The sequence below is a fragment of the Falco naumanni genome, chromosome 2 (assembly GCF_017639655.2).
Source record: "Falco naumanni isolate bFalNau1 chromosome 2, bFalNau1.pat, whole genome shotgun sequence".
Lineage (NCBI taxonomy): Eukaryota > Metazoa > Chordata > Aves > Falconiformes > Falconidae > Falco > Falco naumanni.
The window spans coordinates 78,218,124-78,236,034 of record NC_054055.1 but is presented as its reverse complement, the minus strand read 5'-3'; the positions used below and the strand labels follow the sequence as shown (position 1 = coordinate 78,236,034).

Genomic DNA, 17,911 nt, shown 5'->3' with positions numbered 1-17,911 from the left:
TTAAGGAATGCAGCAACTTTTCTTAATTGGCTGACTGATTCACTAACCTCATTGTGGAGATTTTGGTGAACCTTTAACTGAAAAAGTCACATAAAATACCTTTGTAGGTTTCTCAAGCTAAATACTATTATATATGAACAGATTTACTGTTCCTACTGAGTGACTCTCATGAAAGTAAAAACATCCTTTGCCGGCTTCATTCACTTTGCCATTCTTCACAGACCCCTAATCATTACAGATCTCCAAATCCTACTATCAAATATCCTGGCATTTAGTTTGACCACTCTCATCCTCTCTAATCCTTCCCTCTTTCTGCAGAAGTGTCTTCCTACAGAACAATACCAACAAAGCATATCTTGACGGTACTGTAGATTTATCTACTGAAACCATCCTGAACATGAGAACAGACCTGAATCCAGTAGCAGCAAGAGACTTCACTCTCAAATCCTCTAAGTGAAACATGCCTCATCAGCCTGCACCAAATTCTGAAGCTCTGACTTACAGACTTCTACATGTGAAGCTTTGAAATCTATCTGCGTTCACATCTCCACAACTGGACTGTGCCATAAGATTATCTCTTACACTGGGCAATACTAGCTCTTGTTGCTAGCAACTTAGCACTATTAAGCTAGGAAACTCCAGCAGTTCTAGCAACTCAAAAGCCAGTACGGAAGAAACATTGATCTTTTCAGCTCAAAAGCATTCATATTCATCATAATCCCTGTGTTAATTTTACCTCCTTGCAATAGTAAGTCATAAATTAGTAGTGGTAAAACCCCAATGATAGCACAGCTTTAGATTTTGCTTTTAACAAAGCATATGTTCCTTAACTGTGTCTTTTGTGCAAACCTCTCTATTCCAAATACACTAACCAGTGACTCTGCATTAAAATGCTGTCCATTAAGAACAAGTAATAAAGCAATCATATTCTAACATCAAACAGCCCTAAAAAAAAAAAAAGAAGCTACTATTAAACTCTCTTTCCAACTCTCCACTTCGACAATCTTTCTCCCCTCTCATTTGAAAAACATTAGAAGTAGAATAATCACAATAAATATGTACCAGATGTTTAAAAACAACTTCCAGAAACTTAGCTGTCCACCCATCCTTGACGAGTCAGGAGTTAATTAAAAAACCCAAAAAACCCCAGACCACAAAAACATATGCCCTGATCCTGTAATTTACAGGTGTGTCTATGTATTTAGAGAAAGAATTATTACATCTAAAATTACTTTTATATTACTAAAATCACTTACCTGGTTTGTTAATGTTAAAGGTTGCTGAATCTGGTCAGCATATGATAAGGCAGAAACCTGTTGGTCATTTATGTTCTGCTGCCGACGATCACTATACTGCTGATGTGAATGGGACATCTGTCCAGCCATCTGAAGGCCAGCAGCATGGAATGAAAACGATGGTGCAAGCCGAACAGATGAAGGTTTGCATGCTGAAGTCTCTCCTCCTGCAAAGACAATGTGAGTTTTCAATGCAGTTAACGGCCTGAAAAATATTTACCTCAGTTAGCCTTCATCCTATCCCACAGAGATTATAAACACTAATAGTTTCACCATTTCTAACATACACAGGATTTTTCATACACAATGAACGCAGAAATCATCCTTACACAAAGATTATCTAGCTGAAGTGCTTCCTCCTATTTCACTGTGACAAATGTTTCATTAATAGTTTATCCCTATTTACCTGTAACATCCCTTCTCTAACATCTCCACCTATGTGTCAACTCAATCAGAATCTGACAGGGATTCTTTGCAAAGATAGGGATTTTGTGTATGGATTCCATGAAAGCCAGAAAAACATAAAAGTTCTGCCTTTTGAGGTTGCTCACAGCAACTTTCTGGACTGACTGTACCAAAATAAACTAGAAGGAGAAGAAAAGCTACTGCCCAGCCATAGCAGCTCATCTTCCCTGGCTCCGATGTTTATGCCTTCCTACAAACTGCTTAGCTCGCTAGCCTACATTTTTAACTTCCACCCTTCTTCCAACGCATGCTGTACTTCAGCCCAGCTTTCCAACTCCTACTGCTGAGTTTCATCAAGCTATAGGTAGCAAGCACTGTAACTTGAATTAATTCCTTTTTGGGAATATGAAATCAGACTGCAAGAAGCAACTGCACAGCAAGAGACAAACACAACACTTGGTGTCAAGTTGCAGGAGACTGGCAAAACATAAGGCCGAAGTACTAGATTCCATAGCATCCTGAAAAATGCCAGATTCCACAGGCACAGAATCTGCCTCTAACCGGGACAGATCCCACACCTCTCAACTCTTGTTTGACACATCAGGTGGCATTTAAGTGGCTCACAATCTACTTGCATCTTCACTGTCCTCTAACAGTAAACAGAGGACAGGTTAAAGTACAATTTGGCTTGCTTTGTTTGCTAATGAAGTTTTAGCATGCTCCACTTTTAACATTAGTCCTTTTTCTTTTTGCTGAATACGCCAGAGTGGGGAAATCCTCTAGATGGTTGCCATGTTGGTACAATGTAAGCAACACAGCAGGATGGGACAAGCAGCCAGGTGTACTGAAGCCAACACTGCCACTAAAGGAATACATGTGGAATCAGAAGCTGAAATCTAGAAGCACAATTATTGGTGTAGATTAAATTTAGAGGCAAGACATGAAACAACCAAGCATCTAACCAGCAAGGGAAATCTCCATTTCTTTTACAATCAAAACCCTGCAAGAAAATCAGTGGAAAACAGTAGATGAACACCACACATCAATTTGACTTTCTTAAAAATGACCGACTGCTCAATTCGCCACCTATTCTAAGTTAAGAAAAAATAAAATATTGAAAATGACACTGCATCATTGACTCAGCACCTATCAGAGCAGCAGCAGAACTGCATGGGATGGAATCAAACACCATTTTACATTAAAATCGTTTCAGAGAAATATGTTAAATTAAAAGAGTTTAAAAAAATCATATTCAACAGCTATAAATAAGGAAGCCTATACACAGTATAATCACTGTTACATTAAAAGGTGTGAAGTAGAATTGTACAGTGAAATATACACTGACAGACCACTGGTCTTTCTCCAGTGTCACAATTCAGTACTACTAAAGAATTAACAGAACAAACTGCTCCAGAAAACGAACCGGTTGCCCACAAGCACCCACATATTTTCACAATGTTTTATTAAATCTTCAAAATTTTACTTTAAAACAAGAAAAGGAAAAAAAACAACAAAAAATAACAACAACAAACAAATAAAAAACCCCACCCCAGACCTTCATGAAGGAACTATGATAAATGAAAACCCCTTTTTTGTGTGCATTACAGTGCCTATGGTAACACGATGAAGTATCAAGATGACCTTACAAACGGAAAGAAAATAAAGAAATTCCTGACATCAAACCATTATAAGCTAAAAGTCAACACTGCACAGAAAATTAACTCCTCTGTAAAACATCCATTAAAAATTGCTTTATGATTTTTAACAAATACAGATCACAGTAAGCTCCAAAACCGTCCTCCAACATTTAAAGACACAGTGAAATATCAGAGTGTAAACTTTTTACAATACTTCATCTTTTTCTCTTTTCATTTCAAGTAACAACTTATATTCACCTATGAATTGGACAACAGCTTGTGGTCTTCTTTTTTAAATTTAAAATTATGGATTATGAACTTCACAAGTTCATATTTAAATACAGAGGAAAACTATGTGCAAAGTTTCTAATGCATCAGCTGATCTCTCTCAAAGATAATCATGGTTCCTTTATATATTAAATGCATTTGTCACTTAGACCATGTAAAAACAGTATAATTTTTTTCCTTGCTACTATATATTCTTAATATTAAACTTCATTTCTACTAGAGAATCAGAGTTAATCTTCCATCTATACAACTTGATAAATTTAGTGTACATTTACTTTTCAAGATACACCAAACAGTGCCATAAGAATGGGTGGACAAATGTAAGACATTATCTGCTATGCCTACATTCTGTTCTTTTAATTCTGCTTAACCTGAAGAAAAATAATATCATTTAGCAACATCATGGTGACTGAATTAAAAGTCAAAACAATATTTAAATCAAATAGTCAAAAAATACCATTAATTCTAAATTATAGAGCCAATTACTTTAAAAGTTTTACCCCAGGCCACAGTTTCCCAATAGCATACTATGTATCTAGCACATATGATAACTTAACAAAAACAAATTTTAATTTAAAAAAATTCTACACTTGCACATGTCCCTAAAAAAAGGCTCACAAATATACACACAAAAATCCCAGTACGATGGAGTTGTCATTTACAATTTGACTTCATAGTATCTTCTGACATTCACCCCAAAGATCACAACAAATCTGAGGACAAACTGAATAATGCAATACACGTACTTAAAAAAAAAAAAAAAGGGGGGGGGGGGGGGGGGGGGCGGGGAGTAGAAGTATAATTACTCCACAAAAAGAACAGTTGTAATACCAGTCTTTCAGTTCAGTTTAAAACTTTCCACAGTTGCACACCCTTTCTCCGACAATGTCGGGAGTCCATTGTCAGGACAGTGAGGCTATAGCCTTCCTGGTCTTCCAAACTGATGTTGGTCACTTGCAAAAGCAATGCCCCAGAAAAACAGAGCTTCATAATTTATATCAAGGCAATTGGACTGCAGAATCACAAAGAAAGCTTCTTTAAGAACCACAGTTAAGCAAATAACTTACTTCTTTATTCAGTCAATTTACATTTTTGGGGGAGATTTAATGTTTGTGACTAAGAAGCAGTTACGTATTTGTTTGGAGGAAAGTCATACACAACCTATGATGTCAACATACATGAATCAAAATTGTATCCAATAAAGAACTTTTTACAAACCATTGTTCTTCGGAAGAAATGTAAACTGGTTTCACAACGCAGTACTGAGTCTCAGAAAAGGGGACATTATTAAACTCAAGAGCCTCACAAGAGTTTCATGATGCAAAGTCTGTTACAAGTAAACAGATGGAAATCAGCTAGCTCATACACCATGTTCTTATACCAAATAGAAAGGCATTTTAATAATCTCTGCGAGTATGGTGGTATCAACCCTTAACCATGCTAGCAATAAGCAAGAACTACCTGGGTCAAAAGTTTAAGAACTGTAGCTACAAGGTTCTGAAAGATCAGTAGCCAAGTAATTTTCACCTTTATGATTTCTTACTGTCAGTGAAACAGGAGATACAGGAGTTCACACACTTCTGTTGCTGAAAGCAGTCTTAGCTATCAACAAAAACAAGTCATGTTGAGGACATAGTCCCTGATGAAATACCTGCCCTTGCCACATTTCAGACTTTGTTCCAGGATACCTGCAATCCTACCCCGGTACATTTAATCCCAAGAGAACACTCATAACTTACTATTATGAGCCAAGAAACAACTAATGACATGTTAGGAAGAAATGAGGGGAGAAAGATGAATTGGCTAGAATAGCAATCTTGACCTCCTTTAGTTTTAGGCCGAGGAGTCAGTCAGCTATAGAAAAAGGAACATTTGTGTACATCTATTAATTGAGGTTCACAAAACCCCTGGTGGCTGAAGTTCATTTGGAGAGCTCTAGACATTCAAAAAAGTAAATCTACTGACCACCACAGGAATACTAACATCCACAGGGGCTCGCTACCATGCCACATCCGTAACTTCTACAGGATAGAAATATCTAAGGAACAAGGTCTAGCCAATCATCAATCTTCCTTTCTAACCACTGTAAATTCAAAGGATAACATGTTGTGAAGCACCCTGGGAAGGAAACAAAGTGACAGAAAACAAAAAGTATGCCAAGATCTCTATGCATTAAGTACATTAAGGGAAGAGATTACGGATTGGGAGTGGGCAGAATTACATTATGAATGGGCTTTAGCTAATGTGTTAGTTCAGCAAATGGCACAAAAATATATACCTGTATGTATATTTGCAGTTTAAGTTGTGACAGTTTACAGCAAACATGTATTTGCCTGTGACAAAATTAAACCAGAAATTGTCATAAAGAAGGTCCAGCTACAGCAGGCATCCCTTGTTTCAGCCTCGAGAGTATACACATTCCTTTTCTCCTACAGTCATGAATGTAACAGCTCTTTTGAAATGAAGCTGTTCAGAATACTCTATGTCATTAGACATTCCATACACCATAATATAAGCAAAATATAAATGATAACAATAGTAACTTCTTGACTTGTGTAAATTTACTGTCTCTGGAAATCAGCAAGTGAGGAAGAAGTGATCATTAATAAAATGCTACATTACTGTATGAACAAACCACTGTTAACCATAACCAGAAGAAAATGTTTACTTTTAAACATATACCAATAGCATACATATGACAGAGAGAACTTAAATTATAACCTCAAACGAGGTTCATAACTCAGGACTGTATGAAAATGCAGATACTGCAAAAATGGATTGCCCTAACATATGGAAGAAGGTAACATTTATTTCTTTAAAGCATCATCTTAACACAGTGGAAGAGCCCAAGTGCAAGAATATATTCAACCTGTTGATAATTTGGTGAGGATGGGAAATAACTTCCCTCATTCAAAATAGCTTTGTTTTAAATGACTTTTCCAATTATCAAAGAAATTAGTAACTCAAAGTAGAAAAATACTTGAGCTGGTAATTATTGAACAGTCTATAAATGAACCACAGTTGGTTTAATGTAGGAAAATATTTGGTACTATTTTGCGTAATTTTTAAAAACTCAATGCAGTTTCAAATTTCAATTTCCACCTCACCCATTTTAGATTCATTTTGACATCAGTCTATGTAACTAATTTAGGCATCATCTCCTCCAAAAAAAAGTATCATAAGGTAACCAAGTGGTGCAGTGCATTGCTGGCCTGCTTTCAACATAAAGCAAGGCATAAATATTCACCAACTGATGGCAAGAGTTGCAGGTGACTGACTGTGCCACCCCATGAGCAGATCGTTGTTTCTCCAAAAGTGTGTGTATTGTGGTCATTTGAATTTGGTATCTAAGAATACGGTACGAAAATTTCAACCGAAGTTTTCCATACAACTGGGCCATTGTAAAGTCTATTCCCTGGACAAGATGGGCTGGTGTCTAACAGAATTAGAAATCATGCTACAGCCTTTCTCACAGTCACTGACTGAGCACTGGTACAACTTGCCCAGAGAAGCTGTGGATAACACATTCTGGGAGATACTCAAACCCAACTGGTCACAGTACTGGGCAACCAGCTGTAGGTGGCCCTGCATGAGCAGGGGCAGGTTGGGCCAGGTGACCTCCAGAGGTCTCCTCCAGTCTCAACAGTTCTGTGTGCCACAAATGTCAGCACACAGTAAGTGACAAGATTTCTCCCTTTGAATCAGGAGTTGTTAGGTCAGCTCCTCTGTCATGTAGGACTGCATGTGAAAATCCCAGTACCAATTAAATAGCTTCTTCGCAGTTCTGTCACCCAACTCATTAAAGATATACTCTGCTTTTCAAGGTATGTATGTGACTTTCTTTGTCCCTCTTGTCACAGTTCCACTGAAGTATTTTATTTACATATACTTATAGTGAAGGATAAAAAGGGAGACAAACTCAGACATTAGAATCATTAGCATATTAAAAGTGACATTTCCTTAATATTTTTTCATACCTACTTACGTCACAATGTAAAATGAAAACCAAAAAAGGACCATTACAACACTTTTGACCCTCTGAGTTATACAAGCTTGCCTTCAAGACCAACAAAAGCATCTTCCAGTGCAGCACCTGACCTTGATTTCATGACACCAGAACACAGAGTCCTCTGCTTCACAACATAACCTTTGCAACAGCTTTAAAAATATTTCACTGTCTGTTGACTGTTGTGCAAGATGAGGCAAGTAAAAGCAGTGAAAGTCACACCAGCATTCTATTTCATACTTTCTTTCAAAGTTCTAATGTAGTCATTCCCCATGTTTGAGAACTTACCACTAACCTGCTATGTAACTGTTTTCTTTTAAAATTCTAACAACTTCATAGCCCCTTCTGTACCTAAGCCCTCTGCACCTGGCTTCCAGGCAGCGATTACTACTTCCGCAGAACACTTGGCTGTTTCTTAGTGACATTGCTGTCCTCATTTTCCCACCTCTTTGTCCAGTTCAGCTCAAAGAAGACGCAAACCTTTTTATCAGATCCATAAATTAAATACTTGTATGGCACAATAGCATTTAACTGGCAGAAATAATGCAGAACTAAATTGGAATCAGTGGCAATAATCCTTGGGGGTTTTATCCTGGACTGTGGGGTCATCTCATTATGAAATATGAAACTTTCTCCTCTGCACAACTTGTCTTACTTCATTCTCTTTGTGTTGTTAGAACTCCTCTTCCTGTTCATCAACATTTTCCCTATAAAGATCATCACTTTGACCCTAAATGTTTTGAGCTTCCTTTCACCTCCTCTCCCTCCTGCCCCATCCTCACTTTCCCTTTTCTATCTCTGCTGTCTACTATTTAGGTCATTCAGCAATGTGCAGCAGAGGTATTCCATACCAGCGATACGTTCGCAGCTGAATGAGAACCTGCCAGAAAAACATGACCAGAGAATGAAAGTGTGAACTGTATCGTTCACCACAATGGGTATTCTCATTTCCACACTCGGAGTTGAAGAGCTTGTGGGCCTTCACCACAGACCAAGCACGGTAGTTCTTAGTATTGCATATGACTGGTCCAGACTTCAAATCCTTTTACTTCCAGTCCCTGCTATGCCACCACAGATGAAAGCATCCTCCCATCTCGTTTTTTTTTTTTTTTTCTGTATTCAGATTACTGAATGTGAAAATAGCCAAATGTCTCCTCAGAGAAAAATACTGTATTAGTTGACGAACTGTACAGCCCTCTTCCTTCATGTAAGATCCACCTTTTTTTACAAAGTTAATAATTTTGCATAGCACTAGTCAACCTAGTTTTTTGAAATCCATGCTTGGAGAAGTTCTCAGCGCCAATGAGCATTATGATACCTCAGCTATTACATTGACTGTACCTCTAAGAAACGACTCTGGAAAAGCAAGACAACTGATCTTTGCATTGTTTTAATACTCAACCTCCTCTACATTGTATTAGCACATCCTAAAACAGGCAGTGAGCCATTAGCAATGGAGACAAACACTTGTATCTTGAGAACTCTCTGCTCAAATAAATCCACATTTAAGACAAGTTAGACCTACCTGAGCTCTGCCTAAGCATAATAAATGTCAAACACTTGGGATTTTAGAGTTTAGAACAATCATCTTTTAAGCAAAAAGCAAATGCCAAGCTGAACTCTAGGTGAACTACTGCTCTACTGAAACACCGCTTTCCCTATTGTCCTCATGCACTGCATTTAAAATGACCGCATGAGAATGTGAAGGTACACTGACTTCACTCAGCTTGCTCTGGAACGAGGAAAGCTGAAAGAACCCAGGGAACAAAGGGAAATTACCTGCAGCAGCTACTGTAGAACAAACAACTCTGTTATAAATATCCCACACCAGTTCCTTCTGTGAAGGAACTATATTATTGTGGAGGAATTATATTATTAAGAATGGCCACTTCAGAAGCTATTCTATAATAACGATTCAGTCAGCTTCCCTGTAAAGAAATGCCAAATGCTACTTTCTCTCAAAGCAAAATTAAGCCCTAAACTTAGAAACAACCACCCTTTCCAGTCTTGTTCACTAGGCCAATATACCTTGCCCACAGAAACTTCCTGCTTGTGCTCCTTCCTAATGGACCGAGCTGCAGAGAAGACTAAATGCTTAGGAGGTGACATAAAATCACTTCTGGGTGCTGTCTTTCCCAACAGTTTGCAGTCCTTTGACATGACTTGCCTGTCATGTGTCTGGTCACATGGCAGAGACAACCTGGAGAAAAGACAGCCCAAGAGCAGGCTTCTTAACTGTTCTGACGCTGTTGTGCCTGCCTCGACTATCCTCTTCCCTAGATGAGCTGCAGCAGGAGGTGCACTTTGGACAGGACTTGCATGCATGTGCTTTATTGCTTTTCTACAGGGGACACTAGTTCTTTCTACTACAGGAATATGGTGGCCAAGACCTGTGACAGGGGGAGACTGTGTTATGTGTCTCTCCCTAGCCACTTCAAAAATCTGGTACCAGAAAGGCTAAATGCCACTGCTCACTATAATCTTCCCACAACAAGAGACAGAAAATTCTAAAATTCATGAGCAACTTATAATTTAACTCATTGCCAACAATACATATACATATGTATTTCATTAACATATAAATATTACTTTTGAGTATACTCTGAAAAATCTTAAGAGCTGAGAAAATATTGTGAAACTACTTTTTTTATAAACAAAGCCCAAGATTGCCAAAATTCTCAGCTAAAACCTATGGGAAACACAAGTATTCTAACTTTCAAAGTTAATAATCTTAAGCTTTATGAGAATTCTGTTTTCACATTTCTATTCTTAAGAAACAGGCTGCCTAAGAATACATCTGAAAAAAACCCTACAGTCCCACAGGTAAACAGTGAGAACTGAACCTGTGCACAGGCCTTCACATAGACCAGAAGCCTCCACCCAGGTACACACTGGACTGAAAGAACATTAAAATTGAAGAGTACTGTACACGAAAGCTTGGAAACACCACAATACTTCCACAGTTTTAATTTAGTGCATCTATGAAAGTAAGTTATGATACTATTTAGTTACATGAATACCCTATTTATTTTAAGGGACAGAATGGAAGTAGTGCTCACTGAATAGGTTGCCATACAATAGATATTTTTATTTTCATTGTATTTAACATAATGTCCTTGACACTCCTCAGACTGTGCTCCGAATAAAATTATTACTGTCCGCATATATATTCTATAGAGTAGTCATTGTTTTTGTATCCATTTAATTCACAAACAACGATTTCCTTCTGCAATATCCTTCAAGACTGGATTTTATCCTGTTCTGCAGAAGAACAGGGAGACACAAGTTCAACACAAAAGGGTTCCACAACTTTAAATTTCTAGTTTTGTGTATGTAAAAAATTTGAAAGATCATACAAAGACAAGGAACATATATACCGGTAGGTAAATCTGTTACAGAGCTCCACAGAAGAGCAGCTTTACAGGTTAGGTTTTAAAAATTTGGGAAAAGTAAAGCAAATGAGGGGTCTGAAATAGATGTTCATTCCTGCTCGCAAGCAAAACCAAACAAGAAGGGGTACCTGATTCATGCTGGACTAAGGACTGAAAAGTAACATAGTTCTTTCAAGCAATGAAGCACTAACACAGGAACTAATCATATATCAAATCAAAGATCCATTCAAATCAGTGTCCTGTCTGTAAAGTGGCCAACAGCAGTCATCTCGGAAGAGAACAGGGCAAGCATACAGCAGTAGCTGCTGGCATATTCATCTAGTCTCCAGTCCAGGAATTACATAAAGCAGAGTCCTTGTGATTAATGTGTATATATACATATATATATTATACATCCTCTTCTTCCATGGACTTTCTGACCCACTTTTTGCATTTAAGCTTTTAGCACCCAGAAGACTGCATGGCAAAAGACTCCACAGCTTACAGTCAGCATTAAGCACCACCTCCTTTTGTTTGTTGTGAACTTGCCTTTTTCATCTGATGGCCTCTACTGAATAGTAACAAAAATTAAGGCTACCCTCTTGCAAAGAGGCAATGATACTGACATGAAGGAATGAATGACAGGCTTCACATCTGCAACTTCATTTATTCTACTATTGGGTGATTGGTTTATTATTTTTCTTCAACTCCCTTTTGACACAGGGCCTGCATGTGATCCTCGAAGAGAAGATATTCTAGTATTTAGAGAACAAGAAACATTCTCTCTCAACTGTGCAACTGTATACATGCCAACAGATTTATTATTGAAGGTTTTATCTTTTCCTAATATATATTCATTATTCTTCAAAAGTTCTCCTACCACACTGTAACTCTGTCCAACTCTCCATCATAAACCTGTTGCTTGAGAAACACTGGTCAAATTCAAGTAGTTTGGATGATTCAGCCCAGCATGGTATTTACATTATGCCAAATTAGGAAGTGAAACTGAATAACTGAACAATCAATACTTAATTACTGAACATTTAATAAACTATATTTAAAGAGGAGGACTAACATTTGCTCTAAAACTGAAACAAAAATTATTGAAATAGTCAATAAACCACTCCTTTTTCAGAAGACACCAATGCTAGTTAACACGTGCCAAGGCTAGGGTTCTAATACCTCTTTTTTCTCCCCTCCTACAAATTTATGTTTATTTCATGATTTTATACATTTATGCTAAGGTTATGTGGTTTGTAAGTTTTCAAAGTTAATGAAAAGCCTGACATTAAAAAAGAGGGAATATAAAACCAGGGGAAAATGGAGATCTACTTTTTCTATGATCACTGCGAAAGTTCGTAACAGCTCTTTAAATAGAAAAACAAAGAATGAAGTGTGACTATTATCCTGAACAAAGGTTTAAAAACAACTACTTAATACCAACTGTTGTAAGAATATTTAATCTAGGTGAAAGGCCCACACCTGTCCTTCAGTTCTCAATGCAACCTGTGAAAAATACAAACAGAAAACACTGTTTATGCAGAAAGTTCTGCCAAATTCAGTAAGTAAAAAGCATAAAATAAAAAAATATTTTATAAATCATGGTAATCTCATAACACAGACAACAGAAATTTAGTGACATAAAATTTAAATTGACATGATTTTATGAAAGTCATTCCATTAAACATGCTATAAAAGAATCTCTAGCTAACATTTCAGAATGCTTCAAGCAAACTCCAAGTGCACACAAATTGTATCTTAGTTTTTAGCTTCTAAAAGGTACTAGAAATCACCAAGTTTCCCTACTAGAAGGAAACATTTGCTTTATTCAAGAGCAATTAAGATTTACCTCTGCTGTCAGTTTTCTGAAGGGTTTACAAAACAGTAAAAAATCAAAAATTCCACCAAAGTAAAAATCCAATTTAGTCATCGGCTGCTTTTTAACTGTAAGCTTTGGTCTTCATGATGAGCACAACTTCTAAATGGCTGCAGACTATCACTCATCTGAACTAAGGTGCTCCAATGTTTAGTTTAAAAAACAAACAAAACTTATTCCTAAGTATTAAATCATGAAAATGCTGTCTGTTCTCTTGGTATTAAAGTACCAATTAATCCAAATTTATAAACATTTTTAAAAGTATTTTGTGCACAGAGGTTTTTCAAAAAAATTTTCACAAGAAATAGCTGTCAAATGGAACCACTCTTACCAATATTTCAATTACAGCTGAACTCAAAGGATTCCAAATCTGCTGACACCAGGATTATACCTGGTCAAAAACATGACAGTGAAAGTCATTTCCACTGTTACTAGTAATTGCTAGGTGGTATCAAACCTCTGGCATATATTGATAGCTATGCTAAGGGGAAGGGGAAAAACAAAACAAACAAAAAATCAAACAAAAAAGCCACACCACAAACAGAAAGAAAGAAAACATTCTTTAGCCTTACAGTCAGTTTTAGCAAGCTGGACAGGAAGAACATGAGTAGTTATGTAAAGAAAGCCCACAATCCCGACAGCAGAGGAAGACAGAGGGAGCGACTGGGGAAGAGGACTGAAGAAGGTAAACTAATCCATGATTGAACAGGAGAAAAAGCAGCTTTGGAAAGCAGCAAAAAAACCCCAAACAGACACAGATTTAAGCAACAAATATATTTTAAGATCACATTTCCCAATATTTTTAGACAGGAATGATATATAGGACAGAAAAAATCCAGACTCAACTGTTACAGCTGAAGTGCGGTTTGGGTTTAGGTGTGGGGTTTGGTTTCATTTTGATTTTTTTTCCTGGAGGGGTGGGGGGGGAAGAGGAAGACATGTGAACACACCATTTTTAAAATGCAAGCGTGTGTTCTAGAAATAGATTATTCTATATCCACACCAGCTACAGATACTTATCTCAGGTACAGAGGTCTAGGAAGCACTGATATTAATGCTGACTTTATTAACGTTCCATAGCCATGCTTTCTGCATAAATCTGGTTACTTCAGTACAAGGCAATTTAATATTTTTTTTTTAATTAAGTGGGGAGATAGCGAGAACAGTCCTTTTCCACAGTCCTTTTCCATCTACACAGCACTCCTTCCTGCTTGACAGCTACTCCAGTGCAGGGTTGTTTTTTTTTAAATTAACGTGGTGTATATACATACACGTATTTTTTAATATACATCTCCGCACACAGGTACACGCACATATATATATTCACACGGCCAATATTTAGAGAGGGCGAGACTGAAGAGCAATTAAATCCTCCTTTCGCTTCTGTTCTAAAACCCGTGCCCGCCCGCAGTACGCGGGCGCTGCTGCAGATCATTAACTGCTCATTTATCAACGCCGCTCACCAGGCAACACAATGCAGCAGAACGGCGCGCGGAAACCACCCCGAACCCCAGCAACAGCGGGTAATTAGCATAGCCTACCACCAAAACCCCGCCGCCTGATTGGGCGAGCTCGTCAGCCAAGTGGCCAATCAAAGCGGGCTATGCAAATCGCAGCCCTCAGTTGCCAGGGTAGAGCTGCTGCCTATTGTCCAATCGGAAAACAAGCAATAAACAAGAAATGCAATTGAGCTTTGTCACATTTTCAAGTTGTTGTTAACACTTTCAAGTTTAAAGCAAAATTAGCTCCATCTACCGCGGATTAGACTCATGTTCTACATTTCACCCCCACAGCAAGGGCAGGGCAATGCAGTAATGATACACGGGGATTACAGCTAAGCGCTGCATTAGGATTTAAACTTCCCTTCCCGCAAAATACCTCTGCCGCGGGACGGACGGCCTGAGGAATGCCTTTGGAAGGGCCGGGGGGCTAAAATAGCCGAAGAAGATCGTATTCAGACGCTTCCAAGTGTGGTATCTCCCTGCTGAAATTCCTCACAGGGCTTTACACAACGGTTAGACTCAAAAGCAGGAAAGTTCCCTTTCGCTGGCTTAGTTACATCACCTCACAAAATCATATGGGCTGCTAAGCTGTGTCAGATAGTGCATGCTACTTGGAACACATCATTCCCTTTTTCACCAGTACCCAATTTCGGTTTTGTTTGCCTGTTTTTAAGAAACAACATCCTTTCTTGTTTACACCGTCAGATTTTAAGTAAATTAATTTCATTTAACCAGACTCCATCCACCACCAGTAAAGACTGAACGTAAGAAATTCAATATCGCATGAGAAAAGAAGCATTTTTTCCCCAAAAATTAAAAAAAAAAAATATCAGATTATCTGAAAGAGTATTCATCGTTAGGCATCTCTGCCTGTGGCAGTGTGAATAGACGTGGGGAGTACAGCAGGTACTGACCATCACCACTTCCAGCGCTCCTTGGAGGTTCCCTTCCCACACGCACGGATGTGCACTGTGAAAACCGCCATCGCTCAGCCCCCTTCAAACGGAGTCTCTAAATGCGAAGACTGACAGACTTACTCTGGAAGCAGTTGCCTCTCTCTTTAAAAGCAGAATGCAGCTGCACAGCTCCCCTCTACACCGTGGCGGACACGAGTGATCCCGTGCATGTTTTACTTCGCTTGCCACAGCCCAGCAGCGATGTGGAAGCGCTACTGCAATTCGCTCACCTGGGAGATCGGGGTTTGTGTGTGCCTCGTTCTCCAGTGCCTGCTGAAGGTGCCTGACACTGGCAACCGGCATCTCCTGCCCAGGTACACACCAGGTACAGGATACAAAGCAACGGTGGGAGCAGCTGCCTCTGTGTCTCAAACCCTCAAAGGATCATGACACTACTCTCTGCCCGCCGATCGGCTAAAGGAGGGCTGTGACTTTCTGTCAGCCACTAACCTGGGCCATTGCCAAAGAGGAGAGAGCATCCGTATTTCTTTTTCAATCCCTACAACACTCAAAACTTTTCAGATCTAAATCACAGAATCTGCTTTTTTAAAGTGCTCAAAATGTCAGTTCCACAGCCTGATGCAAACAGAAATTGAAGCTTTACTGGCTCCCTCATTTAGAAAATTTAACAGCTTAATTTTGGAAATTTTATCAATAGTAAAACTACCAAAATATTTCCTTGTGTGTCCTTAAAATATATGCAATTACCTTAGTATGTGCACTAACCACTCCAATACATACCAATAAAAAATTAAATCCATCTATTCTTTATCTCATGTTAGCTTTTTTAATTACTGCTTTTTGATTTATGCTCATCTAGCAAACCCTGTAACAGTGCAGAAGCAACAGCAGTGAGCAGCAGCAGTGTTATCTGACCATAGGCTTACAAGATTTTCCAAGCAATCCAGCCTGGGCCAGTACTTCACAGCACTAATCCTTCTCCCAGTCTGCTCAACTGTCCTCTCAAAGTAATACTTTTATCAGCAGTTAAGTAAGAGTTTCTCGTATTGGTGCAGTGCCTTCTCTTTCCCCCGCCTCCAAAGAGAATATAAAGAACAATACTTACGACTTTCAGTTTACAGTGCAAAACTAATTAAGACTGAATATAAATTACCTGCTACACATCAAACCACAGGATCAGGACAAGAGGTAAAAAACACCCAAGTATTTTGTACCTAATCAATACCTGTGGCTAACAGCTAGCCTAACATCTAAACTTCACTTTTCAGATTCCACATGCATTTCCAGCTGCACATAATATAAAGTCAGTATAAATATCTGAATCATTTTTAAAGCTCTCCTTTCATCTATTGTACAAATACATATATATTAAAAAAAAGAATCTTTTCCTACGCATAAAAACCATCAAGGGAAATAGAATAATTCAAGTCATTTCCCATTTGTAGTTACTGAGGCACAAGATATATTTAAACAGTTGGTACAGAAAAAATGGAAAGCATCTACCATATCAATGTACAGCTAGCATGCCAAACCATTAATGTAAGAGCTAAACAAGGGATGAATACATCATGTGCAATAGTCTCACATGATATAAATTATTCAATACCTGACCAAAGAAAACAGCTTTCAGGAGAGAGGGGGAGGATCTGAAAGTACTTTTGTAGTTTGAATAAATACAGTACTATGAATTGATGTAAAATCTTTCTAACTCTACACCACAGTTAAATAATCACATGTATTTTCAAACTATTTAATCAATCCAACTTGATTTCTGATGGTTACCATAAAGGTAGATGTCATCTAATACAGTGCTTAAAATTTTAAAATAAAACCAACTGTAAAAATGAAATTACTCAGTACAACAGGCAAGCATGTGTTTTCAGAATTTATGCCATGCCCCTCCTTCCACTTGCAGGATTTTGGATAACGCATAGCCCTACTGATACTGCAAGTCTTTTTGGTTTACGGATTTCAAACTGGCTATACAACACTTCATTTGGGATTGCTATGTTGACAAAAAATTAACATACCATGTCAAATTCATGTCAAACAGAAGCCTTTTGTAGACTTAAAAAGCCTCCTCTATGTGTATCTAAGTGACAAACCGAACAACAAAAAAAAAATCTACCATTCTAAATTACACCTTGATTACGGGGAACCTGCTGGTGTAATGATTCCAGGGAATGCCTTAGATGGCCAATGTTATAAATGATCTTAAAACAGTTAATTTCACTCAAACAGAAGTTCATTGTACATACTTAGTTTTGGCAACTAACAGAGCATTTATGTTGCATTTCAAGACAGCACACTGTTTTTATACTCTGTATTAATAACGAAAATTCCGATATTGTTTCTAAAACACAGAATACTTAGAAACTCCTAGGCATGCTGTCCTTATTAATCCGTATTACAGTTCATAAAAATAACATTCAGAAAAGGTTTTTTCCTCACTCCAAAGTAGGCTGGAAGCACCAGAACTATTTCCTTCCATAAAATATTCACAAGCTGTAAACTGTAACTAAACAGTTTTTCTGCTGTGTTCTCGATGATTTGATAACTGATATCCTGACACCAGCATTTTACAGTAGACGTCTCAAGCCAGTCCTTACTTCCT

At 38.0% G+C, this 17,911-nt stretch overlaps 1 protein-coding gene across 1 annotated transcript in view; it reads right to left on the bottom strand.

Moving 5' to 3' along the window:
• The window catches only part of DYRK1A (dual specificity tyrosine phosphorylation regulated kinase 1A), an 87,692-nt gene that overhangs the window by 22,363 nt on the left and 47,418 nt on the right, over nucleotides 1-17,911 (bottom strand). The window contains 1 exon segment of the mRNA XM_040585075.1: nucleotides 1,257-1,462. Coding sequence (XP_040441009.1) covers nucleotides 1,257-1,462 — 206 coding nt within the window.